The sequence below is a fragment of the Jaculus jaculus genome, chromosome 14 (genome assembly GCF_020740685.1).
Source record: "Jaculus jaculus isolate mJacJac1 chromosome 14, mJacJac1.mat.Y.cur, whole genome shotgun sequence".
Classification (NCBI taxonomy): Eukaryota; Metazoa; Chordata; class Mammalia; order Rodentia; family Dipodidae; genus Jaculus; species Jaculus jaculus.
Window position 1 is genome coordinate 58,757,613 of NC_059115.1, and position 13,050 is coordinate 58,770,662.

A 13,050-nucleotide genomic window follows, 5' to 3' on the forward strand; every position below is an offset into this window, starting at 1 on the left:
TTTGGTAGCATAGCTTTGTGTGGTGTGTAAATGCCACTTCCAGTCCAAGGAAAATGTGACTTTCTCCATAGTCAATGATTACCAAGTTCATGAACACTCTGCCCAAACTACCAGCTTCTTGCTCTGAGTTTGCAAAACAAGCCCCTCTCTTTTAAAAAAATATTTAGACAGGGTCTCATATACTGTCCTTGAACTCACTATGTAGCTGAGAGTGACCTTAAACCTCCTGATCTTCCTGCCTCTACTTCCCAAGTTCCAGGATTACAGGCATGTGCCTCCACACCAGACTAAAAACTCACTAGTCTTACTACAAACTAAATACAGTAAGTCTATTTGAGAAGTAGGGGTCAGAGAGGGAGGAAGATAAATGGAAAAATGAAATTAGATGTTGGTATTATAAATCTTTGCTTTGGAAATTTTCCACCACTCCCATTCCTACAATTTCCTCTTCCCGCACCCTTGAAACTGCTACACAGTAACATACTTGATCTAGCAGAAAGCCTCAAGCAAAATGCTTAGCAAGAAAAGTACTTATAGGGACTGGAGAGATGGATCTGTGATAGACAACATTTCCTGTCCATGGGCCTGAGGAAGCCCCTACGGAGTGCTGGAGTTCAATCCCCACCAGAGCTTGTGAAAAAAATAAATCAGTCCAAGACTGTGGCTCAATTCAGAAGGGGTGGAAGACTGAAGGAGCTGGACCTCAGACGTCCCACTCTGGCCACCCCCGAGGAGCACACGCAGGGCCGCACGTGCATGTGCATGGTTAAGATTAATCAACACGTGGGCTGCAGAGATGGCTCAGCAGTTAAGGCACTTGCCTGCAAAGCCAATGGACCCAGGTTCGACTCCCCAGGACTCATATAAGCCAAATGCACAAGGGGGCGCATGCATCTGGAGTTCATTTGAAATGGCTGGGGGCCCTGGTGCACCCATTTTCTCTCTCTCTCTGCCTGCCTATTTCTGTATATATCTCTCTCTCTCACGAGTTAATAAAAATAAAGTAACTCTTTTTTTTTTTTTTTTGGTTTTTTCGAGGTAGGGTCTCACTCTGGTCCAGGCTGACCTGGAATTAACTCTGTCATCTCAGGGTGGCCTTGAACTCATGGCAATCCTCCTACCTCTGCCTCCCGAGTGCTGGGATTAAAGGCGTGTGCCACCACGCCCAGCTAAAGTAACTCTTTTTTAAAAAAGATTAATCAACACGCATCTTCCCCTTCGATTCAGAAGAAACACTTACCTCTGCTCAATCAGCTAGCCCCCTCCCACCCCGCCACACTTGAACTTCAAAACTAGCAAGGGCAGAGCGCACACAGAACCAGATTCCTGTGCGACAGGCCACACATCCTATGAAATCAGCAAGCGAAGACATATTTGTGCTGTGGAGCGGAAGGAGCACCCGGTCCACCTTCCTTAGCCGGCTCTTCTGAGCAGCACGCAGGTCTCCACGAACAAAACAGTGATCACTGGAGACTTTAAGAAAAAAGCATGAACTGCCCCCGGTTTTGTGTGTGTGTGATTTGGATGCTTTTGAAAGGAGGGTGGCACAAAACAATTGATCTGAAATGAGCAGACCTTCACCTTTAAGCTCATCCTATCGGAGTAACGTGCTACTTACGGTGGCGTTGATTTGTAACTAGACTCTGGATATGCGCGCTTGCCATTCACTTTGCCGTTGGAGTATGCCACAGAGCTGTCAACTCTCTCTGCATAGTCAGATGGTGGTGAAGGCATGTCTTGTGCACCTACAGACACATTTTTAACCTAAAAAAGAGAGAAAAAAAAAAAGCCCAAAGAGTCAATCATTGTTTAGTCTGTAATTGAAAGGGATGAAAAAATAGGAGAAAAAAATTTATTACATTAAAAAAAAAATCCCATTCCCATCCCCCTGCACAGGACCAGCTCATCTTAACCAGGCTAGGCTAGAGAGGCACACCAGGGCCTCCAGCCACTCCAGATGTATGAGCTACCTTGTGCATCTGGCTTTATGTGGGTACTGGGGAATAGAACCTGGGTCTTTAGGCTTCACAGGCAACTGCCTTAACCGCCAAGCCATCTCTCCAGTCCTTTTTTTTTTTTTTTTTTTAAACGCAGGGTCTCACTCTAGCCCAGGCTGACCCAGAACTCACTATATAGACCAAGCCGGCCTTGGTCTTACAGAGGTTCTCTTACCTCAGCCTCCCAAACTGCTCGGACTAAAGGCGTGCACCACCATACCTGGTGTGGTAGTTTGAATAGATGGCCCCCAATATATTCAGTGTTTTATTAGCTTGTAATTTTCATCTGCAGCCACCTGGCTGGAGGCAGTGTCACTGGGTGGATCTTAGGGTCCAGCCCTTAGGTGTGGTGGCGGGTTTGAGATTTCAATCTAAAGAGATGCAAAGTGTGTCTAGCTGGAGTTCCTGAAGTATGCTGTGCTGTGTGGCTTTTGACTTTTAGGCTTGTGTTTCTCTCTCTGTGTGTTTGGTCCTGTGAAGGCAGGCCAGCTTCTTCTGCCATTATGGAGCTTCCCCTGGATCTGAAAGCTTCAATATAAATCCCTTCCTCCATAACTGTGCCTGGTCTGGAAGTTCATCTCAGTGACCTGAAGCTGTCTGCTACACCTGGCTATAATTCCCATTTCTAACAAGCTCTCAGGTAATCCTGATGACTCCCTCTGTCCAGACACATTTGGACGATCACTGATCTAGGACAAAGGATGCTGCTTCTTCTTAATCCACTCATCTCTGAAGAGGAAATGTTAAGGCCACAGGAAAAAAAAAAAATTAATGAACTTGCCAAGCATGGTGGTACATACCTGTCCTGGCAGAATTTGGGAGGCTGAGACAGGATTATAAATTGAAGACCTGCTTGGGCTATGGAGTAAATTCAAGTCAGCATGGGCAACTAAGTGAGAGCCTGTCTTAAAAAAAAAAAAAAAAAAAGGAAAAGGAGGGCTGGAGAGATGGCTTAGCAGTTAAGGCATTTGCCTGCAAAGCCAGAGGATCCTGGTTCAACTCTCCAGGACCCACATAAGCCAGATGCCCAAGGGGGAACATGCATCTGGAGTTTGTTTACAGTGCCCGGAGGCCCTGGCGTGCCCATTCTCTCTTGGTATCCCCCTATGCTTCTTTTTCCCTCTCAAATAAATAAATAAATAAAGTTGTTTTGTTTTTTTTTATAAAAGGAAAAATAGGGGGCTGGAGAGATGGCTTAGTGGTTAAGGCATTTGCCTGAGAAGCTAAAGGACCCAGGTTCAATTCCCCAGGACCCATGTAAGCCAGCTGCACAAGGTGGCGCATGCATCTGGAGTTCATTTACAATGGCTGAAGGCCCCGGTGTGCCCATTCTCTCTCTATCTCCCTCTCTCTCGCAAAGAAATAAATAGCCAGGCATGGTGGCATATACCTTTAATCCCAGCACTCAGGTGGCAGAGGTAGGAGGATCACTATGAGTTCAAGGCCACCCTGAGATTACATAGTGAATTCCAGGTCAGCCTAGACTAGAGTGAAACTCTACTTCAAAAAACCAAACCAAAAAAAAAAAAAAAAAAAGAGAGAGAGAGAGAGAGAGAGATACTAAAGAAAAAAGAAAGGGAAATAAACTAAAAGTCTGTAATTTATACTATACCATTTTTAATATAAGACATTTGTTATTTTCTCTTAATTTCCATTCTTTTTCTTTTAATTTAATTTAGTGGAGAAAGAGAATAAGGTAGATACGCGCGCGCGTGTGTGTGTGTGTGTGTGTGTGTGTGTGTACACACTCATATGGAGAGAGAGAGGGAGCAAGAAAGAGAGCATACTTTCCTGCCTGGTTTTTGAGTTCTCTCCTATTTTTCTTTTTTTTTTAAATTTATTTATTTTTTTTAACTTTTATTAACATTTTCCATGATTATAAAATATATCCCATGGTAATTCCCTCTATTTTTCTTTTAAAAAAAATTTTTTTTTTGTTATTTTTATTTATTTATTTGAGAGCGACAGACAGACAGACAAAGAGGCAGATAGAGAGAGGGAGAGAATGGGCTCGCCAGGGCTTCCAGCCACTGCAAACGAACTCCAGATGCGTGCGCCCCCTTGTGCATCTGGCTAACGTGGGTCCTGGGGAATCGAGCCTTGAACCAGGGTCCTTAGGTTTCACAGGCAAGCGCTTCACTGCTAAGCCACCTCTCCAGCCAGCCCTCTCTCCTATTTTTCTGCGTGTGTGATCTCTCTGTAAGCTTTACTTTCTCTTAGTCTTGTCTGACCTCTTTTGTGAGAAGAACCTTGTGGCTTAGACTCTCATGCTTTGTGTACATTCTCTCTCTCTCTCTCTGAGACTTTCTCCATTTTCTCTTTTTTGGCTTGGGCTTTCAGCTAGCCTTCCCCCTGGGTCCCAACTCTCCCTAAAATAAGCCTCAAAATACACAATTCACCCATCTTGGAATCTGTATTTTCAATTCTTTGCTAAGCACATAAAAATCCAAAAGTTGGGATCCCCAAGCCTGGGACCTCCTGCATCCTTATGGAATTTAATCCCTCCTTGGACCAAAAATCCTGTGTCATAATCACTGTAACAACACACACCCAAGTTATTTTGCCAAGTCCCCAGAATACACAGAGGTCTTTTTGATTGTTTCCCTGCTCAGGGTTAGAAAGGAACAGGATCATTTCCCTCAGCAGGTGGAATTCAGCAGTGGCAGCCAAAGCAGCAGGTGGGTTTCCAGGGAGTGCATTTAGACTCCGCCACCAGGGAGCTTGGGCGGGAGCCTTCTTGGCTCAACTGCATCACCCGGCACAGGCAAATGCGCGACCAGGTCAAAGGCCTGCTTGTATTTCAAAGACCTCATCAGAACTTAAAATGGCACTTTCTTAAAAGCCTGTTTTACACTTCTCTCGAACTCTTCCCCCTCTCCAGCAGCAACTTTAGCAGAGCCCGGGTGCCCTTTTAGAGACGGGCCACCCCTGCCAATGCCTCTCCCCCTTTCTTTGCCAACTAATCCTTCGTCAGGTTTCAAATCTTAGTTCAAGTGTTTCCACCTTCTAGTACCTGCCGGGTGAGGCACCAACCTGTCCCATACCCCTACATGTGAGCCTATCAACCTCCAGCCAGAGTATCTACTGACTACCAAACAACTGGTCACGCCCAGTAATGGAGACAATAAACTATCTCAAGCTCACTGTGACTGCTCACGAAAGCTCGGATGACAGATCACTTCCTAGGCAAGACTTTATAGGTAGGTGTTACTCTTCTCTTGGAAATGAGGAAGCTATGGCCCAGGGGACCCAATAACTTTCCCAAAGATCAGACCTAATAAAAATGGGAACCTGGGCAGGCTCCCGCTTTGCTTTTTCACTCTGCAAAGCCCAGCCCAGTGCCTACCACATATCGAGAACCCAAAGTTTGTTCTGGAAAGATTTCCTCCTTGGAAGCTAGAGGCAGGAGAACATGGATTGAAAATTCACATCAAGACCTGTCTTGAGGGCTGGAGAGATAGCTTAGTGGCTAAGCGCTTGCCTGTGAAGCCTAAGGACCCCAGTCTGAGGCTCGAATCCCCAGGACCCACGTGGAGTTTGTTTGCAGTGGCTGGGGGCCCTGGTGTGCCCATTCTCTCTCTCTCTCTCTCTCTCTCCTCTTTCTCTCTTTGTCGCTCTCAGATAATAAAAATAAAACAAACAAACAAACAAAAAGACCTGTCTTGAGAGACCTGGAGAGACCGGTGAGTGGTTAAGGCACTTGCCTGCAAGGCCTAAGGACCCAGGTTCACTTCTCCACTACCCACGTAAAGCTAGATGATGCACAATGTGGCACATGCATCTGTAGTTTGTTTGCCATTTGTTTGCTAGAGACTTTGGTGCACCTATTGTCTACCTCTTTCTTTCTCTCTCTCAAATAACTAAAATCTTTTTTCAAAACAGATCTGTCTTGGGCTGAAAAGAAGGCTTAGCAGTTAAGGCATTTGCCTATGAAGCCAAAGGACCAAGGTTTAATTCCCCAGGACCCACGTAAGCCAGATGCACAAGGGGGCGCATACATCTGGAGTTCAATTGCAGCAGCTGAAGACCCTAGTGTGCCCACTTGCTACTTCAAATAAATAAAATAAATTTTAAAAATACTTAAGTTGGGCATGGTGGCCCACATATGCCTTTAATCCCAGCACTCGGGAGGCAGAGGTAGGAGGATCACAGTGAATTCAAGGCCATCCTGAGACTATATGGTAAATTCCAGGTCAGCCTGGGCTAGAGTGAGACCCTACCTTGAAAAAAAAAAATAATAATATAAAAATATCTCCATTTAATATTTGTTGGCTGTAGGTTTGTTATAACAGCCTTTATTATATTGAGATATGTCCTTTCTATTCCCAGCTTCTGTAGGACTTTTTCTTTTTCTGTTTCTGAAATATCAGAATGCCATTAATGATCTCAAATGATCTCTACAACAGGCAGTTATAATGAAGACAAACTTTTACTCAAAACAATTATACATATTAAAAAGGTACCAGTTATTCAAGTGTGAACAAAATCTTGGCAACAACATTGAAGCCTTCCCCTCCCCTGTCTTCTTGGAGAGTTAATGAAAACAGCCGCCCGCCCACTTCTTGGAGAGTTAATAGGAACACCCTCAATCCCTATGGAATGCCAGGAGAAAAACAAAGGCCAGGACTCTGAGGCAGGCAGCTCAGGTGCTCTATGGGCACCTGTCAGTCTCTACTTTCCACACCGCCCCCCGCCCCAGGAACTTCAGCATCATGTGGGCCCATCTTCTCCACTCTACCCCCAGAATTCAGAGAGAATAAAAGGTCAATTTTGGGGAGGAAACATTTTAAAAAAACATCTCATGGGCTGGAGAGATGGCTCAGCGGTTAAGGTGCTTGCCTGAGAAGCCCTAAGGAATCAGGTTTGATTCCCCAGTACCCATGTAAGCCAGATGCACAAAGTGGCACATGATTCTGGCATTCGTTTGCAGTGGCTAGAGGCCCTGGCACGCCCATTCTGCCTGTCTGCCTCTTTTCTCTGTATCTCTCTCTCTGCTCGCAAATAAATAAATATAAAAACTAAAAAATATATTTTATTTATAAGCAGAGGGAGACAGAGGAAACAGGCACAACTAGGGCCTCTAGCCATCTCTTCAGCACAGAGAGAATATTTTTTCCTCACCAAAATCAACTTCATTTGGAATGAGTAAAAAAAGCAAGAGGTTGCAATGATAAACCTTCCTCCATTTTTCTCTCTGTCCTGCCTTCACTCCAGATTCACATGTTGAGAGTCGGGCTGGCCTGGCATCCAGCCACTGTAGCAAGGTGACAAAAGCCATCTCTACTTCTAAGAAGGAAAGTTCATCTAATGAGCGTCTATCGTGTGCCAGGCACAGTCAGATTCTGTTTATTTATCTCCAACACCCAGCTTGATAGGATTATCAGTACATCTGATGAGGAAACTGAATGGCTGTGGTAAAAGTGACTTCAGTTAGCTGGAAAATGAGGTGGTGGCTGGGGAATATGAACCCTGACCCACCTAGTTCTAAAACCCTGCCCACTCCGACCTCAAACAGGGCTAGAGGAACACGTTGTGGCGAGGAACACGTTGTGGCGAGGTACTGTGACAAAGGAAATCATTCGCACTGCACCCTAACAAGATTGGAACCCCTCTTTGCCAGGGAACCTCCTGACACAAAATTCAGTCACCAGGCGCCTTTGTTTATTATAGTCACCCTCAGAAGGGCTTTTCCAGCTTGGTGAATGGAGAAGACAAGAGAGAGGAGAAGAGTGAGTAATCACCAAGTACCATCTCCAGCTTTACAACTGCCCAACCCAGCCGCGTGAGCTACTGTCCCTGCGTTTCGAGTTCTCAAACAGCAAGTGGTCCAACTTGTTTTTCCTGTACTCTGGCATTCTTATCGCTGCAGGCTCTGTCCCCTCCCTCCTCTGAAAAGCTCAAAATAGCCTCCAGAAAGTCCACGTCTGGTCATTTGAAAGTAAATGCTTCCCCAGAGACTAATCCCACAAATGAAGAGGTCATAGGCCAAGTCAGTTTTGACCGCCTGATGAATTCACGTTGCTCAAGTGGCTCCGAGGCTTGCGGACACCGCCCCCTGCCCGGCTGCACGTTGCCCAAAGAAGAATCCGAAGTCAATGGGCTGCTGGAGGTTTTGGAGCAGGTGAGGCAGCGAAACCTTACACTCCCTGAGCGAACCACATCAATTACCTCCCCGATGACGACAGTAAAGACGATACTTTCGGCACACATGTACTTTTATACCCAACAGGACAAGGCAGGAAACGCCAGACACCACCTGAGGCTCCTGCAGAACCTTCCAGTTCAGCCAGCGTGCCATACAAGTACACCTACTTTAATCCAAATGCCATGTGGGTCTGCAGGACAACAGCTGCAGCTAAACTCCAGAGAAGTGGGGTTTCAAAAATGTGCTCCCCAGACCAGAAATGTCAACATCACCCCACCCAGACCTACTAAATCAGCAGCTACGGGGTGGGGCCCAGCAAGCTGTGTTAACAAGGCCTCCAGGGGATTCTGATTGTAGCAAAGGCAGAGAGCCACTGATGCAGGGCAGACAGCTCTGCTGTAGGGTGTTTAGACCATGGCTCCTGTGCACATGGTTGGGTTTGGAAACATGACCTCTTGATGCTGGAAATCTAGGAACTGCCGCTATCCGAGTGCCACAGAGACAGTCAAAGCTCTGCCCCTCAAACCCGATCTGGCCTGTCCTCCACCCTCTCTCTCCCCACTCACAGTGTAGAGGGTCAGGGCCTGCCTTCCATACTCCACCCTGGTGGGTGTGAAAGTCGGACAGGACGTTTCCTCTTCTGTCACATTTCATTCCACAGATAAGCACGCAATCTTTCCCAGGGTAAGAGCCTCCAGTACCAGTAGTCTTCGGCTGAGAGGACTGCTTTTATATTCAAGAAGGCCTGTTTTAAGCCTGGCAAGGTGATGCAGGCCTTTAATTACTGCCCTGTAGGAGGATCACCTTGGGTTGGAGACCAGCCTGGAACTATAGAGAGACCCTGCCTCAAAAAAACAAACAAGGGGCTGGAGAGATGGCTAAGCGGTTCAGGTGTGCTTGCCTGCAGTCTAACGAGCCGGGTTAGATTCCCCAGTACCCACATCAAGCCAGATGTACAAAATTGTATACACATCTGGAATTCGTTTGTAATAGTTAGAGGCCCTGGTGTGACCATTCTCTCTTTCTCTGTGTCTTTCTTCTCTCTCTACTTGCAAATAAATACATTAAAATTTTTTTTGAAAGGACTAGAGAGATTGCTTAGCAGTTAAGGTGCTTGCCTGCAAAGCCAAAGGACCCAGGTTTGATTCCCCATGACCCACGTAAGCCAGATGCACAAGGTGACACATGTGTTTGGAGTTTGTTTGCAGTGGCTGGAGGCCCTGGTACTGAAAGGCCCAAGAATTCAGAAGCCCAGAAATACTATCACGCTCCAAAGGGAGCTTAAGCGGGCCCCTGCATACCTCAAACTCCAGCCTTTACTCTCTGTTGGAAACAAGTAAAGAATCCCTCTTCTCATTATATCAGAGCCCGCTCCTAATATAAAACTAGGTAATAAGGGCATGAGATAGCCCTCAAGGACGGGAAATGAATAATAAAGTGAACCACTTATTTGGTTTCTGTAAATAGCCTGCACCATAAGCCTTAGTAGCCCACACCATAAGCCGTAGCAGCCTGCCTCAGACCACCAAGGTCATAGGAGACTGATACCACACTCTGCTACCCCCACCCAAGGACCTGCGCAAATGCTGACCACCAAGGTCATCGGAGACTGATTGGTCCACGAGGGGCTTGAACAAATTAAACTAATTGGCTTAGAAACTATGAAGTGGCACAAACTGACTGGCTCGCACACCACGGGCTCCTGATGTTAAAAAAATAATTGGTCTCGGGCTGGAGAGATGGCTTAGCGGTTAAGTGCTTGCCTACGAAGCCTAAGGACCCCGGTTCGAGGCTCAGTTCCCCAGGTCCCACATTAGCCAGATGCACAAGGGGGCGCACGCGTCTGGAATTCGTTTGCAGAGGCTGGAAGCCCTGGTGCGCCCATTCTCTCTCCCTCTATCTGTCTTTCTCTCTGTGTCTGTTGCTCTCAAATAAATAAATAAAAATTTAAAAAAAAAAAGGTGTGTGCCACCATGCCCATTTAAAAAAAAATGATTGGTCTAATGCACAGGCTTTGTTAGAAACCCTATAAAAACTGTCCTGTTCCTGCATTTGGGGCTCTGCAGTCCTCTACCCCTGCGCGGTGTACGACTGTGGGCCCCAGCGCGCTTGGAATAAAATCCTCTTGCAGTTTGCATCAAGACCGCTTCTCGTGAGTGATTCGGGGTGTCGCCATTTCTGGGCAGAGCGTGGGGTCCTCGTTCTGGGGGTCTTACAGTACGACCATTCTTTTTCTTAAATAAGTAAATAAATAAATAAAATATTAAGAATTGTTTTAGCCAAGTGTGGTAGCACGCGCCTTAAACCCAGCACTTGGGAAGCAGAGGTAGAAGGATCGCCATGAGTTTGAGGCTACCATGAGACTACATAGGGAATTCCAGGTCATCCTGGGCTAGTATGAGACCCTACCTTGAAAAAAAAAAAAAACTCCAGATACATGCACCACCTTATGCATCTGGCTTACATGGATACTGGGGAATTGAGCCTTGAACTAGGATCCTTAGGCTTCATAGGCAAGCACTTAACCGCTAAGCCATCTCTCCAGCTGAAGAAAAAAAAATTTTTTTTGCTTATTTTTATTTACTTATTTGAGAGTGACAGACAAAGAAAGAGGCAGAGAGAGAGAGAGAGAGAGAGAGAGAGAGAGGGAGGGAGGGAGGGAGAATGGGTGCACCAAGGGCTCCAGCCACTGCAAACAAACTCCAGATGCGTGCGCCCCCTTGTGCATCTGGCTAACGTGGGTCCTGGGGAATCAAACCTCGAACCTGGATCCTTAGGCTTCACAGGCAAATGCTTAACTGCTAAGCCATCTCTCCAGCCCAAGAAAAATTTTTATAAAGTCAGTTTTGGTAAACAGATCTAAAAGAAAGACTAACATGAATTATTCATCTTGTACTAGTCCCTGCTAATGCAGCTTTGGCACCCATAATTTACTAATCCTCCTGTCACTCCCAACTCTCTAAACCACAGCCCAGACTGGAAGGGATTAGGGCAACATGGCACCTTCAGTGGGAGAAGCCAACAGACACATTCAAGACTGTTCAGAAACACAGGGTATGCTACTTAAATTACACGTTGAATTCAGACCTGGCCAGAGACGTCAAAACCAGGAGGAAGAAAAATCACAATTCATTCATACTGCATGTTTATAGCACATATTCTCTACACAGCACCTTTTTAAAAAATTCTTTTTCTGGCTGGGTGTGGTGGCACATGCCTTTAATCCCAGCACTCGTGAGGCAGAGGTAGGAGGATCGCTGTGAGTTCAAGGCCACTCTGAGACTACATAGTGAGTTCCAGGTCAGCCTGGGCTAGGGTGAGACCCTACCTTGAAAAACAAAAAAACAACAGTAAATAAGTAAATAAAAGTTATTTTTCTGGAAACCATCTTCCCATTACATTCACATAGTTAACTTTGGGAACATCCATATGCCACACACACTATGTGAAGGAGACTCTTCACCTGGCCACAGTCAGTTAGTATAAGGACAGACACCTGACCCACGCTAACTCTGCTGGAGTCCCTCCAAGCCTGTTTTCATATGAAGCACGAATACAAAACAAGACTTCTAAGCAGTTGCTTTTTGCCTGTGTTTGCAAGAGAAAATGAAGAAAGAAGTGGAGGGGAGCGAGCACATCCCAGGACTTCAGACAGTCTCTGGTCATTGTTCTGGTACAGAGTCACCTACCTCTGTCTCCGAGGCTACACTGCTACAATTTTTTTCTAGGATTGCATCTGTTACCATTCAAAAATCTTACAAGTAAACTCTCCTTCTCACCTAAGCAAATTCAGGTTGTTTCTGTCACATGTAACCAGGGCATCGAACTTCTTTGCTAGTCAGCTGTTCTCCTATCAATATCCCCACTGGGTAGGCAACCATGTTTTATCATTTCCTCAGATGCATCTCTCATTAGTCTTTTGGGACAGGCACAATAATACTGCCTGACTATATAGATAAGAAAACTGTGAGACCTTACCTGGGGGTCGGGGAGGGAGAGGGACACAATCATTAAGTGTTTTTTTTTGCTGAGGTAGGGTCTCACTCTAGCTCAGGCTGACCTGGAATTCACTATGTAGTCTCAGGCTGGCCTCAAACTCACAGCGATCCTCCTACCTCTGCCTCCCGAGTGCTGGGATTAAAGGCGTGCGCCACCACGCCCGGCTTTCATTAAGGTTTTCCCAGGAGCTTACTAGGTTATTTTGATGATGCTAGCTCCTAATGACCGAAAGGAAGAAAGATCACTCAGCACATCAAATGCTGGGTCACGAACGTCCCCACTGCAGCAGCCCAGGCTCAGATAAGAACGTGCAGGAGAATGGAGGACAGAGGTACCTGGCCTCATGTGGTGTTGGACTCAGATGAGCAAAAATGGCATTGTGCAACTGAATTCAGTGACAAGAACTTAGGCAAGCGAGGCAAGAAAAAGCAAAATACTGTGGCTGAAACCATCTCCAAATCATTTCCTATAAGAATATCTATATGAAATATATCTGCCTCCTCAAAAATAATGCCTTTGGGGGGACTAGACAGACGGCTTAGCTGTTAAGGTGTTTGCCTGCAAAGCCAAAGGATCCTGGTAAGCCAGATGCACAAGGGGGGGTGCATGCATCTGGAGTTCGTTTGCAGTGGCTAGAGGCCCTGGCGCACCCATTCTCTCTCTCCCTCTGCCTCTTTCTCTCTCAAATAAATAACTTAAAAAAATATGTATTTTTTTAAAATGCCTTTTGTGTGTGTGTGTGTATATACGCATGTGTGTTGCTGGGGGTTGAACGAAGGCCCTTGTGCACACTAGGCGAGCACTCTGTCACTGGGCTACGCCTCTTTCACGGCCATCCTCACTTCCAGGAGTTACTATGTCTATCTTTGCCTACCACTGATTAACCCTTTATGACAGCAAACAAGTGAG

At 46.0% G+C, this 13,050-nt stretch overlaps 1 protein-coding gene across 3 annotated transcripts in view; it reads right to left on the minus strand.

The window, feature by feature from the left end:
- Ocln (occludin) overlaps nt 1-13,050 on the minus strand; it is a 59,318-nt gene that overhangs the window by 15,567 nt on the left and 30,701 nt on the right. For all 3 annotated transcript variants that reach the window (XM_045134052.1, XM_045134051.1, XM_004651402.2), the window contains exon 5: nt 1,619-1,764. In XM_045134052.1, the coding sequence (XP_044989987.1) occupies nt 1,619-1,764 (146 nt within the window). The remainder of the gene's footprint in view (nt 1-1,618; nt 1,765-13,050) is intronic.